Source organism: Callithrix jacchus, chromosome 18, assembly GCF_049354715.1.
Source record: "Callithrix jacchus isolate 240 chromosome 18, calJac240_pri, whole genome shotgun sequence".
Taxonomy (NCBI): domain Eukaryota; kingdom Metazoa; phylum Chordata; class Mammalia; order Primates; family Cebidae; genus Callithrix; species Callithrix jacchus.
In genome coordinates this window covers 40839676-40861552 of record NC_133519.1, presented here as the reverse complement: position 1 = coordinate 40861552, position 21877 = coordinate 40839676, and the positions used below count along the sequence as shown (strand labels likewise).

Sequence of the window (21877 nt, the reverse complement as noted above, 5' to 3'; positions counted from 1 at the left end):
AGCGTTGATCAGAGGTTTGCGGAGCTTGCAATTAAGACAACAACATGTCTTAAGAAGTGAAGAGTGAAGAATCCCTGAATGACTGATCGCCAAAAAAAAAAAAGTCCATGAATCTAGAACCCACTCCCTGGTAATTTTGTACATGTAGGCAGCTGTCTCCCCTAAGTTTTCTATTTTGGAAAATACAGATGATTATTCCCCCATCCCCCATCCTCAATCTACAGAGCATCTTTGCCATCCGTGTTCTGTTGGATGTTTTGGGCACTCATTTATGTTTAAAAAGATGTACTGAGTGTTCATTTTGTGCAAAATCTATGGTAAGCAGCTGGACGAGGGGAAGCACAAAGATGAACAAGGCACAGTCCATCCCTGGTGGAGAATGCAGCCTCTGAGTGAATGGGCACGCATACCAATAACGCAGGAAACAATGCAGTGTGCTGACTACATGCTGGGTTGCCTCGAGATTCCAAATAGAATCCTGACATAAGTGCTCTTCTTCAATTCCGTCTTGTCAATATTAGAAGACCTAACTGATCTGTGGGCAGAGGCTGCTTTTGGTTTACAGCATGGTTTCCACTTAATCGGGGAACATGCTTTTGGACAATTAAGGGAAGAGCATTGTCTGGTAGTCAGATCTGTGTTCCCGATTTTGACCCAGCTCTGTTACTGGATAGCTGGATGATGGGGATGGAGTCTCTCAGGCTCCTAGAAGATCTGTTTCCTCAATTATACAATGAAGGATCTGGAGTAGGAGGAGGTGTCAAAAGCTGGATCCAGGATGTGTCTATAGCAAACAGAGAGGCTGGGCAATAATCAGTCACCTTCAGCAGGTGGTTTGACTCAGCACTGCCTGCAGGGTTATGTAAAATACTGCTTCAGAGCTGAAATGGCTCCAGCCACCAGAAGAGGGGCTATGGTGTCTGTGTTAAAAAGCTTCTCCCCTCCTTGGCTGAGCTCCTCATGGGCTGAAACCTCAAGCAAAAATAAAGCAACTTTGCTATTTTTTCAACCTTAGAATTTATAAAATCAGGAGGGCAAATATTTGGAGCTGTTTTATTTCCAAATAATTTGTACTTCCAGTATAAAATAGAAGAAGCCCTTTTGGAGGTCTGAACCACTAGCTAAGTGCTCTTTAAAAACAAACAAACAAACAAACAAACAAACAAACAAACAAATAACAACTAACAATGAAATAGAAATTGCCGATGGCTTCACTCAATAGGGAAGGATTTCTAATGTGCATTAATTTGGCATCTTTTTCCTGTTCACCAGTAACAATTAGGCTCCATGTCTGTGAGCTGTGCATGTAGTCTGTTCCCAAGACAGTGTGTGTGAGAGAGAGTGTGCACATTCAGGTGACTTTCCGATCTGCAGCTCATATCCAAGAAAGCAAAGATCCCTGGTTGATGGAAGATCTTTTCTGATAGGTCACTGAGAAACAGGCACAAAATGGTGTATATTCATCTTTATTCCTTGTGAGGTTCATGTGAACATTTTTTATTTGTTCAGCTTTTAGTGGGACATTAAGTCCTGAACTCTGAGTTGGTGCTCCCTTCCTCCCCTTCACTCTCTCTTTTTCTTTCCTTCTTCCCTCCCTTCCTTCCCTTTTTCTCCCTTCCTTCTTGCCTCCCTCTGTCCTTTGATACTTTTTGGACATAAAAAGCTAGATTTATTCCAGTTTTAAGGTGAAGGTGAAGGCAGAGTTCCCTCCCCTTTCCTCTCACTTCTTAAGTGTGACTGCATACGTGGGTGACTGAACACCTCACCCCAGGCATTTACTTGGTACTTAGCCTTGTTTTGCTGTTTGAACGAGGATGGTGGGTCTTCCTGACCCGTCCCTGCCAGGGCCAGGAAACGCTGGGTTAATGGATAGTACAGTTGAAAGCTCTTCTGCATTTGCAGAGGAGCTATCTATTTCTGAGAATAGGAAGCCAACAGAGAAACTCTTAGTTTTTAAAAACCCCCTTTGAGATAATGGTTGACATATAAAAATATAATGACTGGAGCTGGTCACACAGCAACCAAACAGAAGACCCCAAACTAACAATCAAATAAACAAATATTAAAATGATCAGTTCATGAAATTTCTTAAGTTACTCATGTAAATGGCCTCAGCTCTGGAACATACAGTCGAACAGTCAGGCTTCCATTCACGGCACAGCCTTCCTCACAGTCCTCTCCAGGCCAAAATATTCTAGAACAGCATAACTCCAAGCGGGGTCCGAGGGAAACAGCACCAACATCTGCCGGGAGCTTGCGAGAAATAAAACTTTGGGAGTCCTCTCAGACCTACTGAATCAGGATCCCTGGGGCAGGAACCTGGGGATCTTTTTCCCGCAAGCCCTCCAGGAAGCTTTATACACATCTCAGCTTGAGAAGCTCTGTTCTCAAAGACACATAAGTAAAACCAGGAATCTGGAGCATGCTGCTGGGGCAGGTGGCCCGTGCTTTCCAAGAAACACACGAAAGACTGTATCTCATGTGGAAGCTTTCCAAAATGGTCAGGCAGCGTATCCCTAGTGGTACATCGTGTATCCCAGATTCCACTTATGTAGGGAGGAGGGTTCGACAGGAAATAAACAAATATGGCAGGTGTGCTTTCTGGATATATTGAGAAAAAGGGTCAGAAAAAGATGTGCAAAGTAGAGATGGGTGAAAAAGAAACTTCTGCACTTGCTTGCCATCATCTTCCATTGTTGTAGTTTGTACTTGGACCTGGAAATGTGGGTGTATTTGGTCTTTATAGAAGGAATGCCTGACATATTTTAGGCAACTGTTAAAAGCCTGTTGAAAGAGGTCTGAATGAAAGCCACTGGACAGGCTTCTAGCCCATTCTGTTATGTGACCTTATTCTGATTGCTTAACCTCTGTGAACCTCACTTTCCTCATCTGTAGAAGGGGAATGATGAGACTTACCTTGCACAGTTGTGAGAGTTCAGTGTGATCACTGCTCTGAAATGCTAAGCATGATGACTTCTTCATAGAGACACTCGATAAAAAACAAAGCTATTCTAATTATTTTTCCTCTAACATAATATTAAATTTACTGAAAAAACATGCATTTCATGCCTCTTATATACCAGAGATGGTGTCAGCTTCTTGATCCCACAGACAACTTGAGTTTGTGTTGCGGGTAGTATAGAACTGCCAGTAGAGCTTCTTTGAATGCCATTATGCTTGTCCCCTTTGCCTCATGAGATCTTGGCAGCCCCGCATCAAACTTCCCCATGCATGTGAGGGAGTCACGTTGAGGATGTAGTATTTATTTATTATTTCGAAATGGAGTCTCGCTCTGTCCCTAGGCTGGAGTGTCGTGGTGTGATCTTGGCTCACTGCAACCTCCATCTCCTGGGTTCAAGCAATTCTCCTGCCTCAGCCTCCCAAGTATCTGGAATTATAGGCACACGCCACCACACCTGGCTAATTTTTGTAGTTTTTGTAAAGATGGGGTTTCACCATGTTGGCCAGGATGGTCTCGATCTCTTGACCTTGTGATCTGCCCATCTCAGCCTCCCAAAGTGCTCAGATTACAGGCGTGAACCACCACACCCAGCAGAGGATGTAGTTTTTAAGAGCCCAGAAGGTGAATTTGATATATTCCCTTTTTTGTGAGTGCCTGAAGTATTTCTATATCAAACTAACTAGACCAATATTTCTGCATACTTGATTTTCAAAATCTTTTAGGCTTTGGACTGGTGTACATGAGGTTTCATAATACTTCTCCCGTATTAAAGGATTCCTTTGTGAATGCTAAACCTTCACCCTGTTAGGGGCACACCTCTTTTGTCTACCCCTTAAGAGAAATTTCTTGCTGATTTCTTAAAATAGTTGCAGATACAGGCTCCACCTTGATTTTCTGGTGACTTAATTCAGCATCTGCTTGACAAAATAGGAAAGAACATTGGAATAGGAGTTGCAAACCCAGGCTGTCCTTTCTTCTGCTACCACATCCTAGGCATAAGAAACCATGCAGCCTCAGAGATCACCATTTCTTTGTGTCCAGTGTAGGGTTCGATCATAGGCTCTCTCGTGTCCTTTCTGGTGCAGAGACTTCAACAATCTTCAAGTCCTCATACGACTATAAGAAATCATCTTGCTATGTATATACTAATGAAGTGGAGCTCATTGAAGAAGATTACATTAATCACACTACTGAAGGACAATTACCATATCAAATGCTTGCCAATAAAATGTCACAACTGGAGAGAGTTTGTTCTCTAAGTAATCTCCCTGAATAAATGTTACTTAGCCCTGGTTATTTTAAAAATTTTTTAGAGACAGGGTCTTGCTCTGTTGCCCAGGCTAGAGTGCAGTAGCATGATCACAGCTCACTGCGGCCCTGAATTCCTGGGCTCAAGAGATTCTCCTGCCTCAGCCTCCTGACTGTTTGGACTTACAGGTGCAAACCACTGTGGACACCTCCAGTTAATTGTTTAGAAACATTCATTTTGCAGATTTCACAAAAGAAAAGCTTTGATCCTGATGCTATTCTCATCATGAATTTCAAAGCAGTGACTTGTTTCTGGATCAAAGCGGTTTTGAGATCACCATTAGTATATGTGTCCTGGATTTTAGAAATGTAATTTCCATTCTTCTCCTCTATCTGGTCTTGGAACCTATTCACCAGCTCATTTTCTCCCTTTGTTCAGGGATACAAGAGGACTCTGGTCTTTGGGACAGCATGTTGTTGTGATCTAGTATTTTTCCAAGCCTGGGAACTGAGCTAGGCTCAAGCCCACCCTGACGCCAGCTGTATCAGGGCTCCTGAACCTTCAACTGTCACCTAAACTCCACTCCCTGCTGTACCAGCTGCACTGCTCATTCATAGCGACCCAGTTTCCTCTCTTATGTAAGCATCCTCCATCAAAGAATGAAAGGGAGAAAGCCAGCCGCAGGCAGCATGTACAGCCGCGGCGTGTTCTTGGAGGTTCTGTGAATGCTCAGGTAAATGCCAACATTCTGCCCAGTGTTCCAAGAATTCTGGACGCAAGCCTTTCCCCTCCTGCCACTAGATGCATATCCATCTAAAAAAATGTATTTTTCTCAGGACGCTTGGCTAACTTAAAGGGTCAAACAAAGAGAACCAAAGTGAAATAAAAATGAAATGACAAAAACGACAGGTCCTTGTCATTTCTCTTCCAATTTCTCAAACTGTTCCCCATCTCCTTGCCTTTCAGTTACCAGGATCATTTTGTACTGGGTGTGTTATGTTCTATATGATGACTCCTTAAGCCACTATTATTCCTTAAGTACAGGAATAATAGCCACTAACCAGGATCGAGCAATCACTGTCCATGTGTCAGGCCTGCATGTTGTTTACATGTATGAACTCACCACATCCTGTAACCCTGAGGAGAAGATGCTGTCAGGACCTTCATCTTACAGGTGAGAAAACTGAGGCACAAAGAGGTTAAGTCTCTTTCCCAAGCTCACACTTGACTGGTGTGAATAAGCGCCAGGACCGAATCCCAGGCAGAACAGCTTCAGGGGTCAGAGAGTAGTCAGTCACTCTTTCCGGCTGCCTGAAATTTGTGTGTGTGTGTGTGTGTGTGAATCTAGAGGAGGGGGACTCCAGTTGCCTGAGTCTAGGGGAGGGGAAGGGTCTGGGGTGCATGGGGTCTCGACAGAGGAAACACACCTAATGCAAAGCATGTCATTCTGAGAGATGCTGGGAGACACGAATGAGCCTTTCAGAGATAAACCAGCATCCTGTGTTTGAAGCAAACTACAGTTCATGGACAAGAGGAAAGACAGAGAAAGAGGACAAAAAGGAAAGAGAACAGAAGGCCGGCGGGGTGGGGCAGGGAAAGATGCTGTGGAGTCCCGGAAAGGACCAGGCGAAAAGCTTGCTGGGAGGAAGTGGGAGGTAGATGGAGGGGAGAAACTGTGGAGCTGGCTCCATTCCATGCAATAGGCTGGGATTTTACGCAGTCGTGTTTGGAATTGTTTGCTTGGTCACATAAGCAGGAAAGGTGGGCCAGGTGGGTGGGTGGGGGAACAAGTGGTCTGTCCACAGAAGCCCGCTGCTGCCATCTGCTCCAGGCAAGAGGAGGGGCTCCTGCAGCCTTCCCCGCTACCAGCTTCTCACTTCCATTGTTCAGACTAAAGTGTCTCTTTGTTCACTGACCTTCCATGGCCTGCTTTGCTCAGTGCAGGCTCTGGGAATATAAAACGGGTTGGGGGAGATTGGGGCTGAGAGGGGTGGGCACAGAAAGTGGCTGAGTGGAGGAGGAGGGCTGGGGGCAGGTGCAGTCTGCACAAACTTTTGTGATGTGTGTCTATTGGGGTGTCTTTGCCACAATCTGCACTCTGTTGCATCTCAGATCCAGACCCTCCCAGGAAGGGCTGGTTCTCCTTCCTTAGATTCCTTCCCTTATAGTCCCAGGCAACTTTCAAGTAGCATGTTCTCTTTTGGTTTCCCTCCCACTCTCTCTGAGCCTGTGCTGGAAATGCAGGCCACCACATTTTGGGCTGAGGCTGCCTGAGAGAACATGGCATCTTTAGAAGGCCACTCAGCTGTTCATTGTCACAGCATCCCCTGGCCATGGTCGGGAAGGATGCCTTTCTGCTCACAGTTCAGCTCTTTTGAAATGAAAAAGCCAAGATAGGGTGGGCCATCAGTGCTGTGGGAGAGAAGAGACTTTAGGCAGGTTCCAAATTATTGGTGGCACCTAATGGCCTCAGTTCTCACCACAGAGAAGGTGACAGCAGGTGTCCTTTTGCTGGAGAATCTCCAGGTCTGTGAGCCAAATGCTACACTTGCCAGGCTGTGGCACGTGTGTGGTGCGTTTGCCTGATTTGGGCTTACTGTCTATCTCTCCTTTGGAGGTCTGCCAGCATCACTAGGGGAGATAGGAGAGTGGGTCGGAAGTCACGCAGACGTGTGTGCAAATCCACTTCTCACCTTTTACCGGCCAAGTGACTACAGACACACTCTCCATGTCTCGCTTGCCTTGTTTATAAAACACACTTTGCTAAGAGCTAACACTTATTGACTGCTTATCATGTACTACTAGGTACTTTTATGTGGCTTGTCTCATTTAATCCTTATAACAGCCAATTCAGCAAGTCCTGACATTATTCATCATTCCCATTGTAGAGATGAGAACACTTGGGCTTGGAGATGTTGACAATTTTCCAAGGTCATGCAGGATTCAAACTCAGGCTGTGTGACTCCAGAGCCTCTGTCTGCAGCAGAGCGTTGATGTAGGACTGGGTGAATGTATGCAAACTGGGCAGTGCAGAACTCGGCCTGGGGTAGGTCCTCGCTGTGTGACGGTGATGACATTGACATTGATGAGGAGACAGATGGAATTGTGGAACTGCGAGAATCAATCCGCTAAGAGCTGTGTCTGAAACAGGCTAGTCTAAGTTGCCATGAGGGCATGGAACAGAGTGCTAACTGTACCTGGGAAAGCTCATCAAATCCAACCCCCTCACTTTACAGATGAGGATGCTGGGGCCCAGTGAAGCTGAGTGTGTTGTCCAAGGTCACACAGTTAATGATGGGGCTGATTCTGGTCAGAACTGGTGCTCCCAGCTCAGACCCATGGTGCTTCTGTCTCAGCAGGCTGCCAGGTAATGAGAGCTGGCTATGAGTTCACCACACATCTCCAACTCCAAGTCCCCATCCCCACTGAGGCAGCCTTAGCTGCTTACGGTGTAACTTGGTGGAACTCTCCTGCCCATGCCCACCCTGTTTCTGTGTTGACATATGCTCAGTTACCCCTCCGCCTTCCGCAGTGGATTTTCTCATTTTCTCTCCACCCCACCTGGAAATGTCACCATTCTGGTGTCACTTGTGGCCTCCTTGACTTGCCTTACAGTGGGAGTCCTCTCCCTCCACTTCAGTGGTCACTGGCACAGGCATCCCTCGGGCTACCGTCATGCAGAGCTAGAGGCCAGACCTCCTACACGCATGAGGACGCTGGCTTTGCAGTTTAGCATCCTTGCAATTACCGACTGTGTGACTTTGGGGAAGTTATTTGGCTTCTCTAAGATTTGTTTTTTCTCCTATCAAGTGGTGAAAATATCAGGACCTAAGCTGTAGCTGTGCTATGAGAAGCCAGTGCTGTAAAATTCATACACCACTTGGCGTGGTGCCAGGCCCAAAGCAAGCATGCTGTCAGTGCTTGCTGATGTTACTTTAAAAATTCTTTCTCTGGCTTCAACTTTTTTAACTTCCTGCTTATCTCTATCGCCTTCCGCTATGCCCCAATTGCCACTTGCTAAATCCTTGCTATTCTCCAGGTTCAAGGATCATCAGCCAGCCTGGAACTAATTAATGGGTCCTCTCTTTGAATGATGGATGCACCATCAGATTAAAAGTTCTTGCTTCCTTTTTGGTGCATTTTAATTTCCCCCGGAATCTAAGTCTAAATAATTGTTTGACTGTTTTCTATCACATTCTTACTAACTTTTTCAAGGTCGCTGTTCCAACGCCTTCCCACCGCCTTCCCACCCCACTGTAGCCCACTCTGCATTTGTAATAATTCATTTAATTATTTTAAATTATCACTTAATGTCTGTTACACTAGACTAGCCTATAAATTCTATGAGGTGGTGACTTCATCTCATTTGTTTGTGCCATGGCCCCAAAACCTGGCACATGGGTGCAGCCCGCATTCACAGTCACCTTATCCCAAATTAATTACAAAGATTAAGCCATCCCACTTGATGCATCTCAAATATGTCCCTTTTCTGGCTGTTCTTCTCTATCTTCATCTGCCTTTCTCTTTTTTTCTTTGCCTTTGTCCTTAAGGAAAACAAGTCCTTTCACTTTTTCTTGGTCCCTCTCCTCTAAAATTTGCCTTCCTCAAATGCTATTCTTCTGCTTCTTTTAATCTCCCATTCTCAGTGCCCTTTCCCTTCTGTCTGCACACATGTCTAGAGAGACCTTGCTTTGGAGTCAGAGGGACCTAGCTGGGAATCTCGGCTCTGCTCTTGATTCCTCCAAGCTTCAGTTTCTTCCTGTGGAAAGAGGAGTGATATTATCTATGGATCAGTGTTGTGAAAACAAATTGAGCTAATGTTTTGTAAAGTCCTGAGCAAAATGCAGGGTGTATAGTAAATAAGCAAAATCCCTCAGCCCGAATCCTAAATAAATAGGTAAAAACAGCACCCTACCTTTCCTAGGTTCTACCATCTTCTTCAGCTAACATCAGACAGACTTTCAATTTCCTGCCTGAAAGGAGAAACTTCCCTGCATTCACACATAGCCCTTCCTTTTGCTCCTCTTCATATTTCTTCTACCTTCCTGGGTGCAACGTTTTGTCAATTACATTCTTTCCTTTAACTTCAAGGCCTGCTGCTCAACTGGCCTTTTCCGATCAGATCAACATTTACACATACCCAAGTCTACCTTATACAAAAAAATCTCTTTCCTGACCTCATGTTTCCCTCCAGCTATGCTGTCTTATTTCTCTACTTTTTTCTCTACCAAATTTGTTGCAAGAGTCATCTGAATGACTGTTTGCACTTCCTTCAGTCTGATTCCCCACAGTACGTACCATGGGACGGCTAGGACCCCATCACACCATGAAAACTCTTCCTTCCAATGCTTGCTGAATCTAGTGATCACTTCTCAGACTGTATCTAGCGTGACCTCTGGGAAGCACTAGACACAGTGACTACTTCTTTCTTGAAATGTTCTCTTCCTGGCCTTTTGTAGCGCTGCAAAATTCTTCCATCTCTCTGGCTCTTTCACGGGCCTCTTGGTATATGCTATCCTAGAAGCAGGCCCAGTCATTTTCAGCTGTATTACTGTTAAATGCTAGTCTTAATAAACTCCTTCCAATTACTCAAGTAAATGTTCTTAATTCTAGGCCTTCATTCCTGTGGTTTCCTCTTGCTGCAGTTCTCTTCTTCATCCTCCCCTTTTTCTTTTGCTTAGCTTTCTTCTCCTCTACTTCCCATGTCAGCTCAGAAGCCTCTTCCTCCCATGGGTCTTCCCTTCTTTCCTCTGGGCTGGCTAAGGCACCCCTCCTGGGTCCTTCATGACCCCTCTGCTTTCTCTATCATGTAACTTATCACACTACATCATCATCACCATGATTACATTTTCTTGGCTCAAACATCCCCTTGATGGCAAGTTCTGTTTTGTATCTGCCTTTAGCACATAGCAGAGGCTGAGTCACATAACAAGTGAATGAATGAATGAAGATGACATTATTGCTGTGTTGGATTGAAAGTTAGTGTACCTAATATGAAGTTTTTGATGCTACATATTGTTAGCCGTGTGAGATCGGGCATGTCGCTTTTCTCAGCCTCGGTTTCCTCAACTGTAAGATGAGAAGTGAAGCAAGGCTGCTGAGAGCACTCTGCAGACGTTGTCTCTACTCATCCACACAGAGACCAAACAAAGCCGAAACCTGGATTAAAGGAGGTGATGTCTACACCTCACCTAGGGCCAGACAGTTCCCTTAGCAAGGCTGTCTTTACCAGTACCATCAAGGAAGGCAGAAAGGTAATTTTCTTTCCTTGTCTGTAACTGTGTTCACCTTGTTCATAAGCACCTGTTTCTGTTTGGTTAAAAATTAAAATCTGACACAAGCAACCTTAAACTCTCCCATTCGAAGAGTGTACTCTCTTCTGGTTTAAACCAACAACAGGCTCTTCTGAGTTGCTTTTTCCAAGTCACTTTCCAGTCATTCTTTTAGATAGACACACAGTCTTTTAGGGCCCCTCGTTCCTCTCCTTATTCCCTGAATATAGTGGAAAGTGTGTTAAGATGGAGGCAGCAGAGGGAACCTCTAGCCTATGGTCCCTTTATTCCCCCTCTGTCCATTGATAGTGAAACCATGGACTGGTCACTGCTCAGAGTCCCCTCCTTGCTAAATCAGCCCTTTACTGAGTTCTCAAGGGCACTGGGTCTCCATCAAGGAGAAAATCTCCTTAAGAGCACTGAGGCTTCCACAGCTCCAGCTGTTTTTCCCTTGAACCTCTGCCTGTAGCCTCTGCCACAGGGTCCTCTCCTGCAAGCAGTGGGGATCTCCTGGCTGGCAGGCTGGCTCTCTAATTCAAGTTCCCTCTGGAGCCTGTGGAGACCTCTGGATCTTCTCCATGGAGGGGACAGAGTGAGGGAGGGGTGATAAAGAAAGTTTCCATGAGAGATTTTATGGGCAAGGATTTTATGATTTTGATCTCTTATGTATCCCAAGACCTTGAGCGGTACCAATGGTCCCCGACTTACTGTGGTTTGACTGATGATTTTTCGACTTTATGATGGTGTGAAAGTGATACATATTCAGTGCAAACCATACTTCAAATTTTGCATTTGGATCTTGTCCCAGGCTAGCAATATGTGATATGATACTCTCTTGCAATGCTGGGCCAAATAATCTAACACAATGTCTGTTTTATAATCATGTGCTGAATAGCTCATATAATTTACTAAATACTGTACCAAAAGTGTTCTGAGCATTTTTAGGGTAGCTCAGCTGAGCTGTGATGTTCAGTAGGTTAGGTGTGTTAAGTGCATTTCGACTCTTGGTACTTTCAGCTTATGATGGGTTTTTCACCATCTATACTTTTTTACATTAGTAGTTGTTTTAAAAGATATTGCTGAATTGAATGAATGATTCTCAGTCCATCTCTGCCTAAACACTGCTGTGTCATTGTTTCATTTTGATTTTCAGTTTAACTTGGGTTTCTATTTCCTTCTTCCAGAGTTTTGAATCTGGTGTAGGAATGGGAGCGGGAGGTGCCCTGAGCAGACCTCTCGTCTGATTCTAGACTATGTTACTCTCATCTTCTCTTTTGGTGCAGGAGCACTTTTATTTTCCTCCTGCCTGATGGGAAGTAACCTTACATTATATTTCACTTTCTCTATACTCCATGGTTCAGAGTTAAGGTGATCATGTGTCCTGGGTTTTGCCTGTGGTGGTCACGGTTTATAACTGTTGTCTGCATGTAATTAACAGTGATGCACCCTTTACTCTCAAAATGACCTGGCTTGGATGGTAAATTACATGGCTATCTTACTTTTTTTTTTTAAGACAGGGTGTCACTCTGTCACCCAGGGTAGAGTGCAGTGGTGTGATCACAGCTCACTGAAGTCTCAACCTCTAGGGTTCAAGTGATCTTCCCACCTCAACTTCCTGAGTAGCGGGCACATGCCACCACACCTGGCTAAGGTTTTTGTATTTTTTTGTAGAGATAGGGTTTTGCCATGTTGTCCAGGCTGATCTCGAAATCCTGGGCTCAAACCATCTGTTTACCTCAGCCTCCCATATGTTAAGACTACAGCTGTGAGCCACGGCACCGGGCCATTCCTTTTTTTTTCCTCTCTCTCTCTCTTTTTTTTTTTTTTGTTTGAGATGGAGTCTAGCTCCGTTGCCCAGGCTGGAGTACAGTGGCATGATCTCTGCTCACTGCAACCTCTGACTCCTGGCTTCAAGCAATTCTCCTGCCTCAGCCTCCTGAGTAGCTGGGACTACAGGTGCCCACCACCATGCCCGGCTAATTTTTGTATTTTTAGTAGAGACAGGATTTCGCCATGTTGGCCAGGCTAGTCTCAAACTCCTGACCTTGTGATCCTCCCGTCTCAGCCTCCCAAAGTGCTGGGATTACAGGCGTGAGCCACTGCTCCCGACTAGCATTCCTAGTTTTTAAAACACCTTTGAGCTCAGGCTTCCAAACTGAAATCTCCTTGTGACTTAAAGCTTAGTGTTGGGAGTCACACAAAAACCTTTCTTATGTTCCTGGCTCTTGCAAATAAAGGTCTTGGCTTTTATGATATTGTTCTAATATAGACATTAAAATATATATTTTGAAAAAGATATATGACAACTTTTTAATCCAGAGAAATAAAACCATTTCAAAGTAAAAGTAATCATTTGAATATATCAACAACATGCTACCAGCAATCTGTCAGATGACCTGGCCAGTGCACAGTCCTGGTGCATAGTGGTGGACACCAGAAGCCCCGGTCATCCTGTCACCTAGAATTAAGAGTTGTTTACATTTGTTCTTCTGGGGAATTTTAAAAAAGAAATAAAAGATTATTGCCAGAGTTTTTTATAACCAGTAGAAGACTTCTTTATCCTAGGTTGTATGTGCCTTCCTCCTGAAGACAGTTTATAGAAAGCTATAGCTGTTATTTGATTAGAGGGGAGTGTGTTGAGGTTGAAATAACTTATAAAAAATGTTTAAATAAAAACATTAACTGGATGCATAAACTATCAATAAATATGATTTCCCTTTCCAACTCAATGTGGTAACCCTGTCATCTTGTGTTGGTTGGGAGCACTGCCTGGCAATATGTATGATATTGATTAATAAAAATGAAAAGACATGTTAATTTGTTAAATCACTTGGCAGAAAACTTATACTCAATCTTAATTAAAACATAATTTGATAGGCAATATCTTTTAAAATGAAGGATGCATGGAATAAAACATCAAAATACAGCACCTCAAAGATTATTTTTTAAAGGGGCTTGCAACCCTGTCCAGGTAACAGAGCGACACTGCTGACTACATTTTGCAGGTAGTGTACTTTCAGATTTGTTTGGTAGTAGCAAAGGATGAGATCTTCACACTCCCCTCTAGTCTACCTTCTAACAGGTTGTGTGTTTCCTCAGGATGGTTGACTCAGATTAGGGTAGAGGACAAATTATTTGACCTAATTTTTAAATGGCAACATAGCTCACCAGTAGACCCAGGGGACAGACACCTGTGCTCCAAACATATTACTACAGCTTTCTAAATGCAACTTTGTAATATCACTATGACTATTGAATAAGAAGCATGACTTGTGTCTGAGGACACTTGTGTATCTAATAGAATGGGGCCTTTTTTTAAAAAATTGAGTCTCACTCAGTTACCCAGGCTGGAGTGCAATGGTGTGATCTTGGCTCACTGCAACCTCCGCCTTCCCTGTTCAAGCGATTCTCCTGCCTCCCTGCCAAGTAGCTGGGTTTACAGGCATGTGCCACCATGGCTGGCTAATTTTTTTTGTATTTTTAGTAGAGACGGTATTTTACCACGTTGACCGGGCTGGTCTCGAATTCCCGACCTCAGGTGATCGACCCGCCTTGACCTCCCAACGTGCTAGGATTACTGATGTGAGCCACCACACCCAGCCGAGAATGGGGTTTTCAAGAGGATGTGGAGGTGCAGTGTGCTTGGATAATTAGGGGCACCCTCACGCTATTACTACCTTTCTTTCTTCTACAGTTCTTAAACTTAAGCTGCTTCTTATCTCTCTTCTTCCTCTCATATCCACAGATGGGGTGGCTGCATTCCGTGCCTTCTTGAAGACGGAGTTCAGTGAAGAGAACCTGGAGTTCTGGTTGGCCTGTGAGGAGTTCAAGAAGACCAGGTCAACTGCAAAACTGGTCTCCAAGGCCCATAGGATCTTTGAGGAATTTGTGGATGTGCAGGCTCCACGGGAGGTGTGTTGGTAGCGGCGACCGTCCTGTCTATCCATGGCTCCTGGCTTGCATTTCTCTCCTCAGAGAGGATCTGAGCCAGGCTTGAGGACTTTCTTTTTTTTTCTTTTTTTTTTGAGACGGAGTTTCACTCTTGTTACCCAGGCTGGAGTGCAATGGCGCAATCTCGGCTCACCGCAACCTCTGCCTCCTGGGTTCAAGCAATTCTCTTGACTCAGCCTCCCGAGTAGCTGGGATTACAGGCACGCGCCACCATGCCCAGCTAAATTTTTGTATTTTGAGTAGAGACGGGGTTTCACCATGTTGACCAGGATGGTCTCGATCTCTTAACCTTGTGATCCACCCGCCTTGGCCTCCCAAAGTGCTGGGATTACAGGCGTGAGCCACTGCGCCCGGCCCGATGAGGACTTTCTTATACTGAACTAAGCCTCATCACTCTGGTGGCCCTTGACGAAAAAAAAAAAATCTTTTCTAAGGAACAGAAACCCAGGGTTTCCATCAAAGGAGCTCCATTAGGAATGTTTTAGTTGTCCATCTGTTAAACACGTGCTAGCAGGGATTTTGTAAGAAGAGATGCTACCGAGTCTATGTTCATTTTCCTGGTAGAAGGCAGCACAGCTTAATGAAATGTGGATCTGCTTTAAAATCTTGCTTCAATTTTAGCTCCACCACTTACTAGCTATGTGATCTTGGTCAAATTACTAAACCTCTCTGGGTCTCAGTTTCCCTTCCAGAGTATGAGGGGTAAAGCACCTGTTCAGTATGTGCCACTGCTCATTAATGAGTAATTACAGTATTTATAGTATTTAACTATTTATAATAATAGGATGAATTTCTATTATATTGCTGTTCTGAGTGATAATGCAGAATTTTACTTGGGAGGGGAGGGTTTAAATGAAGACAAATGTTCGCTACTACAAGTTGAGGTGCATCGCATTTTTAGATCCGTTCAATTATGCTTTGACTTGGGATACAAGAAGTCTTCCAGCTGGCTAGGATGCTATGGGCCCTTTATAATGCTGGCTGGAACAGAGATATGCATTGTAACCACGGCCTCCCTCCACAGGGCATTTGTTTCCTTAGTAAACAAGAGAGAAAGCTTACTTCAGGGGACCTGCATTTGCAGCTGGCTTGGGTCTGCCCCGTTGCCTCACGTGTTGAAGGTCCCTGGATTAGGGATTGAAGTACTTTGGGATTTTGCCTTGGCTCTGTTACTAACCTTCCATACAACTTGAAACAAGCTTTTCAGTCTCTCTTTTCTTTTCAGTGTTCTTATCTATAAATTGGAACTGAGAATATCTGGTCTTCTGACCCCACAGGATTCTTGCTGTGATCAAAAGGAGTGACCCCCATGGAAGCAATTTGAAAAGCAGAAATGGCCTTAAGCATGTAGATGCTGCCATTGATCATTATAATTATTTCAGAGTTAGGTTCAGCTGCCAGGCACCTTGGCCCTTGAGGGCCTGTGACCTTGCTCTCTGTTCGATCTCTAGGTAAACATCGACTTCCAGACCCGAGAAGCCACGAGGAAGAACATGCAGGAGCCGTCCCTGACTTGCTTTGACCAAGCCCAGGGAAAAGTACACAGCCTCATGGAGAAAGACTCTTACCCCAGGTTCCTGAGGTCCAAAATGTACTTAGATCTGCTGTCCCAAAGCCAGAGGAGGCTCAGTTAGACCTCAGAAGGACACTCCTGGAAATCACTGGCTTTCCCCTCCGCTTGCTGCCACGATCATACTGTAATGTGAAATGTCATAGGTGTTCAAAAGTGGTGGTGTTCGGGGTGGGAGGCTGGGGTGAGGAGGGAATGAAGGGCCGTTCCAAAGTATGACCCAGCTGCCAGAGCTTGGACTCTTTTCCATTTACCCACATTTGTGTTTTGGTTAGTGGTAGCACCTTGCCGCTGTTGCCCTTTTCTGGGTCAGCAACTTGCCCTTCATAATGCCTTGGGTCAGCTCCGCTGAGAGGGCAGATTTGCTGTGCTAGGCTAATCTGTAAATAATGCAAATGCGATTCCCACCACCCGTGCACCCTCCTCAGTTAGGATTCCTGACTCTCCACTTGTAAATCCCCGGGAGGAACAGCTGAACGACTTAGTCTCACCTCTGTGATTTGCTGTCACATTGTTGTGGCCAGCCCTGCTCACTGGGACCTCACAGCTTAGGAGAGAGGTTTCTGTGGGATCCCAGGTTTCTAGTGCTGTTATTGACAGGTGACCTCTCGGAGAAGGAGTGAAATCCATGGAGTTGTTTGTTTCTTCTGTTTCCATTGGACCAGTGTGAAAAATTGTGATCACTTCCCATCTTGGCCTAGGAAATTCACAAGACTACCCTACCCTTACATTTCCAGAAAGAGTCTTGGGAGATGTTCTTCATGACTTCTGAAGTGGAACTGCCATTAAGAAAGATACAGCTTGCAAGTCTTCCTCAATTCTACCAAGAACTTTTCCAGAAGTCAAGAGACCAGGGAATGTAGCCCCAGTAGACTTCTATTCGGAGGGGGTACTGTATAACCTGTGTGTTGCTCCGTGTATTCTCTGCCCTCACCTCTCTGCAGCATCACACATCACTGATCTCTTAGGATGACAGCTTGGCAAAGGGAGGTGAATTTCTATAGCATGGAGTGCTCCCACGGTGCCTAATACTTTCCCTGTATCTCCACCTCTCCACTCCCATGACAGTCATGTAATTATGATGGGGGAGAACGGGAATTTAGGCTGAAACTGTTTCCAGCATGCTTCCTGGGAACATGCTTTCTTAGAAAGTTCTCTCTCTCTCTCTCAGCTGCCATGAAGCAGCTTCTTTCTTGATCTTTTACCTTTCGGAATTAAGCATGAAATAGGAGGTATGGCTAAGAAGATCACTGAACATCTGGACGTGGAGAACCTTCCTGAGATGCTTTCATGGTACCCTGCAGCTCCTCTTGGAAATGTGTCAGGCAACCCTTCCTTGGAGGATGAGGGTGCAGCCTGGAACCTACTCTAGCTGCCAGGAAAAAGCAGACTTTGGCACAAGAGTAGTGCCAAGGAGATGAACCTTTAGCAGAGAGATCAGAAAATGAAAGGGGGGCATGGAAGAGGCTGGTTTCCAGGTGGAGAGGATATCAGAGTGGAGTTACTGTTGGGATAATTCAAGATCAGTGAATTTGGATTCACTGCAGACCAACACAACTTTCAGCTCAACTAAATGGAGTAGCACATAATTAGCCATAAGCTCTGGAGTGCAGGCGATTGAGAACTGGGCTGATCCCTTCTCCTTTGAAGGGGCAAGGGGCCTTTTAAGATTATGCTGGTGGTGGTCTAGTGCTTGTGTCCCTCTCCAATAACTTTGAGAATCTCTTCCTTTTTAGCTATAGCTAGACCAGGCCAAGAAGGCCCTGGAGTCCCAGTAGCGTTAGGTCCCTCTGCACTGCCATGGCACACGGTTATCTGTGACTGAGGGTAGGCGCGACTGTGAACCTCAAGGGGAGAGAAGAACATATATGTCCTAGCCCTCACACTGAAGAGACCTGTGGAATTTCATGTTCGAGGACTCCAGTGCCTCAAATGGATGTTCCTAGTTAGAGCAGGTAGTATCCTTCCAACCCTGGTTTTAAGAAAAAATCATTCTTTCTTAGATAAAGCTGCCAGAATTAATTTAATGATTAAATTCTCTAACAGGGTATTTTAAACATTGTTTACATATGAAATGTGCATCTGCTGCCAACTCCACTGTCGAATATGAGGTGCATATAAATTGGAACTGCAGAGTTATAGAAATGTGAAGCATTTGAAAAGGGGCCTTTTCACCACTTTCACTATCCCAAGGAGAAAAGCCTGAACAAGCATGTTGTGTGATGGCCTCATAGAGGGGCCTAGAGTTCTTGCCAACTATTGATGAAACAAAGGCTGCAGATGGTGGTGTCACGGTGCCCTGGTGACTTCCTCCCACAATGGGGAGGTGCGAAAGACCCAGCGTGGGTATCCTGAATTCCGCAGCTGAGCAAGGGTATGTGGGTGTGTGTCCATGTGTAGAGGAACGTGATAGCTGAATGTATGGTTCTCCTGTGAAGCATCTCTATGTGTTTGCGTGTGTGTGTGACAATCGTGAGCATTAGACTAGTACACGGCAGACATGATCTTCCCGTGGGGTGGAGCTTTCCTCATACCCTGTATGCCCTGCTTCCCACAAGAGGCGCGGAGATCTTCACTCTGACGCCCACTTTTAGGCACTCTGGTCATGCCAACCCAGATTTTGGTCTGTGATAAAAGAAAGAGTAATGTTTACAACATCTAGAGCAATATCCAAGCATACCTCATCCCTGGGCTTCCATGTTCTCAGTCCTGCCCTCTCTCTCCCATTTCCTCTTCCACAGGCTCATGGCCGTGGGTATCACTTTCATTTATTTCTTGTCTTCCTTTGCTCCTCAAGCCGGGCCTGTGCTGTGGACTTGCCTTCTGGACTTGAGGCTTGCTCGGTCCTGGGCCTGTGCAAGTTCCAGGCAGGCCAGGGCAGGAGTCCAGGCAGAGCTGTGACTTCTAGAATTGCTCTTCATCCCCTCGTGACCTTTGGTCCCACTGGGGGGCTAACTTGTTTGGGGGCTGCTGCGAGATTTGTCACTGCCCTTGGCAAACGAAATAGAATACTGTCAATATCAACCATTCATGGCCTTGGGCACCTCTGGGGCGAGGAAGAATGCTCTGAGGCAATCTTTCTCATTAAACTCGAGCATGCACAGGAGTCACCTGGAAAGCCTGTAACACGTGCACACCCAGGTGCACACCCAGAGAGGCTGATCTGATAGACCTGAGATGGGGCCCAGAAATCTCTATTTTTAATGAGTTTCCAGGTGGCTACTGGCTTGTGGACTTGGAAAAAAGATGGTCTTAGACAGTGGTGCGTGACCTTGGCTGCTCCTTAGAATCATCTGGAGAGTTTTTAAAACCAAGATGTCTGGGTCCCACCTCAGGACAGCCAAATCAGAAGCTCTTGGTAGAGACCCAGGCATCAGTCTTTTTTAAAGCTCCACAGGTGATTCCAATGGGCAGCATTGGTCTAAGGAGTGAGGAGGAGCACAGCCGGGGGGAAAAGCAGCTGTGTGGGCCACGGGGGCTGGCGCATCTCCAGATGCAAGCAGTAGATAACCAGGAACCTGGCCAGCCCTGGAGCCTCACTCAGGATGGCTGCCTCTATGCCCTCTGGGTCTGACTTGCTCCTTTGAGATAAAGGTGTTTTGGCCCAAGGTGTGCATTGCTGGGCAGCTGCCATGCCGAAGGTGGCAGCCAGACGGGCCCTTGATTGAAGGGCGCTCTGTCATGCTTTCTGAGCCTTGCCTCCTCCAAGCTCGCCTCCTGGGCCGTTTCCCCTGTCTGTTTTCCTGTGCCCCTGTGTTTGGCCATTTTGTGTTAGGCTGTGCCTCTGTACCCAAGGCCACGCGAGAAGGTAGTTGGAACCCCCACTCAGGCTGTGAGTGAAGTGTGTCTTAGTAGTGACAATAGTAGTAACACAACTTCCAAATTTCTCAGTGGAAAATTTCACGTCCTGGGGATATCAAGATCTGTGAGGCCTCTCCAAGACCTCACCATTCCCTCTTCGGTACCAGGTTGGGTGGGCAGCTGGGAAGGTCCTAGTTGATTTTAGTCTCCGGTGCTCTCCCCAGAACTGCTGCTCTGAATAAACCAAAGCTGTGAAAGAGCATTCTGCACAGGCTGCAGGCCTGGCCTCTGGGTGCAGGACCTGGGCGCTTGACCTGCGCAGCTCAGCTGGCTCTGCTGTGAGGGAAAGCTGTGAAGTTACTGTGCTGAGAGCTGGGGGAGGGTGGAATGGGGAAGACTGAAGAGGAAGGAGCAGGTGGGAGAGACCAGCCACTAACATGGTGTCTGCTTCTCCATGCACCAGAGGAGAAGGGAGGAGAAACAAATGCAGAGGCAAGATGGTCTCCCAGCGACGACAGCGTCCAGACCCTGTCTGTGCCACTTCCACGTAAGGCGGAGGTATTGTGGTCTTCCATCCCAGGCCGCCCTCCACTCTGCCAAGTGTCAGGCCTCTTTAAATCTGCATCCCTCTGGGTTAGAAGCCACTCGGCATGAGATGGTGGAGGAAGACACCAAGAGCAGAGATGCCTTCCTGCCCCTGTGGCCTCTCGGGACTCCGAAAGATGCTGCGGACCTAGATGGGAGACTTCAGGATGGGGCCACTGGCCTTCCTAGGTTGGGCTCTGGGTCGTTTCAATAAACGGTTTCTCGATGTTTACTCCCTTCGGGTCCTTCCACTCCCTTCCCTCTGCCAGGTGTGGGAAAGGTGGCTGGGCTCTGTGTGCACTCCAACCCCATAGCATTAGCTGAGTCACGCGGCAAGCACAACAGATTTGTAGCAGCTCATCTGCCGTTATCAACTGCTTGGCTGATGGAGTCCTCACTGAGTTGTTTCATTACTGTGTAAAGTGGAACAATGTCATTCACCTTTACTATAAACAAGGCTGTGAGACCATAATAAACAGAACCTGAACAAGCTGCCCTCTGCTCTCTGCCCACTGCCCAGCTGACTCTTTGTGAGGAAACTCTCCACGACACATGGACTCGCTGGAGGGGGGCCACGTGGCTCCACCTGGCAGTGGCTGGCACAGGGCTGGCCATCAGGAGAAGCAGGGGTGTGGGTAAAAATAGATGGGTATGGCTCGGGGATAAGGGTGGGGTGGAGAGTGACAGTGGGTTATGAGAGTGGCTTTGAAACTGTAAAGTGCTTTACCAATTCGAGGTGGTGGTTTTATTACTACCACCTACTGCTTGAAAAGGCAGATAGACAAAAGGGTGAGGATGGTTTGTGTATTTGTTCAGCTGGAAAAATCTGGAAATGCAGTGGGTTGATCTTGCTTAGGGCTGTAGCTCACTTTATCTAATCAATATGTCCCTGAAAAGTATGTATTAGTCATCAGATCTTTAAGTGCCTCTGGTGATCAGGTCTTGTGGAGGGGATGGAAGGAGAATAAGGCACTGTATCTGCTCACAAAAGCTCATTCTTCAAGTGGGATGATAAGACGGAGATGTAAAAGCTTAATTATCCAAATAATGGAAAACGCTCTGGAAAAGGTCTGTCTTCAAAGGAAAGCTGATGTTTCATCAGCTGTAAATTCTTTGGGTTAAAAGAAAAGTCCTTTTGTAAAGCCAATGATTACCCTCAATTCCAATTTTGTAGACTGGTCAAGGAGCTGTGGCGTGTCAGGCTGCTGCAGACAGGGGTCCACTGCTGGGGAGGGGTGTGGCTGGTTTCTGTCTTTCTGGCTTTGCGCTTCTACTCCTTCTGCTGCTATTCCCACCTGGGGCTCCTGACCCCTCTGAGAGTGTGAAAGGGGAAAGATCAGAGGTAAGGGATGAGGGGTGTGAGTGGGGGGTCAGGCCTGCTGAAGATGCCATCGGTGGGCTCTCCAGCCTGGGAGGACTCTGTAGAGGGGAAGGGGAGTCCTTCCTGGTTCATTGGAGATGCTCTGTCTTGGGAATCTGCCCCTGAC

The 21877-nt window shown here is 46.1% G+C and overlaps 1 protein-coding gene across 50 annotated transcripts in view; it reads left to right on the top strand.

Moving 5' to 3' along the window:
• Nucleotides 1-20880, top strand: part of RGS8 (regulator of G protein signaling 8) — a 42516-nt gene extending 21636 nt beyond the window's left edge. For 19 of the 50 annotated variants that reach the window (XM_054247658.2, XM_054247652.2, XM_054247648.2 and 16 more), the window contains 3 exons: nt 13968-14114; nt 14229-14395; nt 15886-20880. In XM_054247658.2, the coding sequence (XP_054103633.1) occupies nt 13968-14114; nt 14229-14395; nt 15886-16068 (497 nt within the window). In that variant the 3' untranslated portion in view covers nt 16069-20880. The remainder of the gene's footprint in view (nt 1-13967; nt 14115-14228; nt 14396-15885) is intronic. The other 31 variants (XM_078355096.1, XM_078355089.1, XM_002760291.7 and 28 more) reach the window with 3 other exon arrangements.
• The last annotated feature ends 997 nt before the right edge of the window (nt 20881-21877 follow it).